The sequence below is a fragment of the Eimeria maxima genome, genomic scaffold (genome assembly GCF_000499605.1).
Source record: "Eimeria maxima Weybridge genomic scaffold, Emw_scaff1505, whole genome shotgun sequence".
NCBI lineage: Eukaryota > Apicomplexa > Conoidasida > Eucoccidiorida > Eimeriidae > Eimeria > Eimeria maxima.
In genome coordinates this window covers 1-1,711 of record NW_013563529.1, presented here as the reverse complement: position 1 = coordinate 1,711, position 1,711 = coordinate 1, and the positions used below count along the sequence as shown (strand labels likewise).

Below are 1,711 nucleotides of genomic sequence, written 5' to 3'. Positions count from 1 at the left end.
TATAAATTCTTTTAGTTTTCTTCTTGTTTATTGTTGTTTATTAATTTATTTAATTAATTTAATTAAGTTAAATAAATAATATAAATAAATAAATAAATAAATAAATAAATAAATAAATGTTTTTTTTTTTGTGTGTACAGTGTAGAGTTGGGTAAAGTCTTGGCAAAGGATATCCGCAAGATATTAGCAACAGCAAGAAAGGGAGCAGAGTAAGTTTTTTTTTTTTATTTGCTGCTGCTGCTGCTGCTGCTGTCTGCAGCAGCAGCAGCAGCAGCAGCAGCAAGAGAAAAGAAAGTAATGTTTAAATAGTAATTAATAAATAGAATAGTTGGGGTAGAAGAGTTAGGAGTGATTCTTATTTAGATATTAGGGTTTAGGGTTTAGGGTTTAGGGTTTAGGGTGTATAGGCAGCTACAAACACGATGCTCGTGTTGTGGTTTAGGCGTCTTATCCATCGACTCTTCCGGAATTTATTTTCGCATTCTCGAAAGTGAATGCCGCATTGGGGTTTAGGGTTTAGGGTTTAGGGTTTAGATTAGGGTTTAGGGTTTAGGGTTTTTAGATTTTAGGGTTTAGGGTTTAGATTTTAGGGTTTGGGGTTTGCTAGATTTAGGTAAATATTTAGATATAGATAAGGAGGAGGGTTAGTATAATTAGGGTTTAGGTTATTATATCTTTATATGACACACTATATTTCTAGGGTTTAGGGTTTAGGGTTTAGGGTTTAGGGTTTGGTGTGCTGCTGCTGTATTCAGGCCCGACACATCGCACTTATGCCGTCCTACTCAGCGCCTATTAAACAAATATCTACAGGCATAAATATAGTATAAATAAATAAATAAATAAGTAAATTAATTAATTAATTAATTAATTAAAAAGAAGTAAATCAATAAAAGGTTTGTTTAAACACGTACATACATCTCATCAGCCATTATTGCATGCATGCATGCATGCGCATGCAGAGATTGCATGCATGTGCTTGCATGCAAAGATTGCATGCATGCGTTTGCATGCATGCATTCCCCGATGGGGCTTTTGGCTGATGTATACATACACCGATACACAACGAGTTCCTTTTGCAGTTTGCTGCAGCAGCAGCAGCAGCAAACAGCAGCAGCAGCTGCTGCTGCACTGTGTCAACATTGAAACTCCTCCTGCTGCTGCTTAGATGCAGCGCATTACTTTCTCTGTCTACTACTAGCCATTGCTGCTGCTGCTGCTCCTGCTCCTGCTCCTGCTACCTCTGCTGCTGCTGCTGCTACCACTGCTGGTGTTACTGCTGTTGCTTTGTTTCCTTCTAGGGCTTAGGGTTAGGGCTAGGGTTAGCTGCCTATACACCTGAGCTGCCTATACACCTGAATTATATAATAATAAAAAGAAAAGGGAAGAAAGGATTAAATAAAAAGAAATACAAAGCCTTATTATTTTATTTATATACAAATAAATATTTAGGGTTTATTTAGGGTGTATATACACCCCAAGGGTTTACATGCAGGTGCATATACACCGCAGATTTACTCATCCCTGCATGCATGCAGGTAATTATATATACAATATATACAATATGTATTATTATATATATTATATATTATTATATTAATTATATATATATTATACATATTATATATATTTTACATATAATATATATATTAGTTATATATACAATATATATTATATATAATACATAGTATACAGTGTATATATATATATA

The 1,711-nt window shown here is 34.3% G+C and overlaps 1 protein-coding gene across 1 annotated transcript in view; it reads left to right on the top strand.

Annotated features, from left to right (window-relative positions):
• Nucleotides 1-799, top strand: part of EMWEY_00053280 (glucose-6-phosphate isomerase, putative) — a gene marked incomplete at both ends in the record, with an annotated part of 5,186 nt that extends 4,387 nt beyond the window's left edge. The window contains 4 exons of the mRNA XM_013477585.1: nucleotides 141-209; nucleotides 408-490; nucleotides 608-643; nucleotides 756-799. Coding sequence (XP_013333039.1) covers nucleotides 141-209; nucleotides 408-490; nucleotides 608-643; nucleotides 756-799 — 232 coding nt within the window. The remainder of the gene's footprint in view (nucleotides 1-140; nucleotides 210-407; nucleotides 491-607; nucleotides 644-755) is intronic.
• Between the last annotated feature and the right edge of the window lie 912 nt (nucleotides 800-1,711).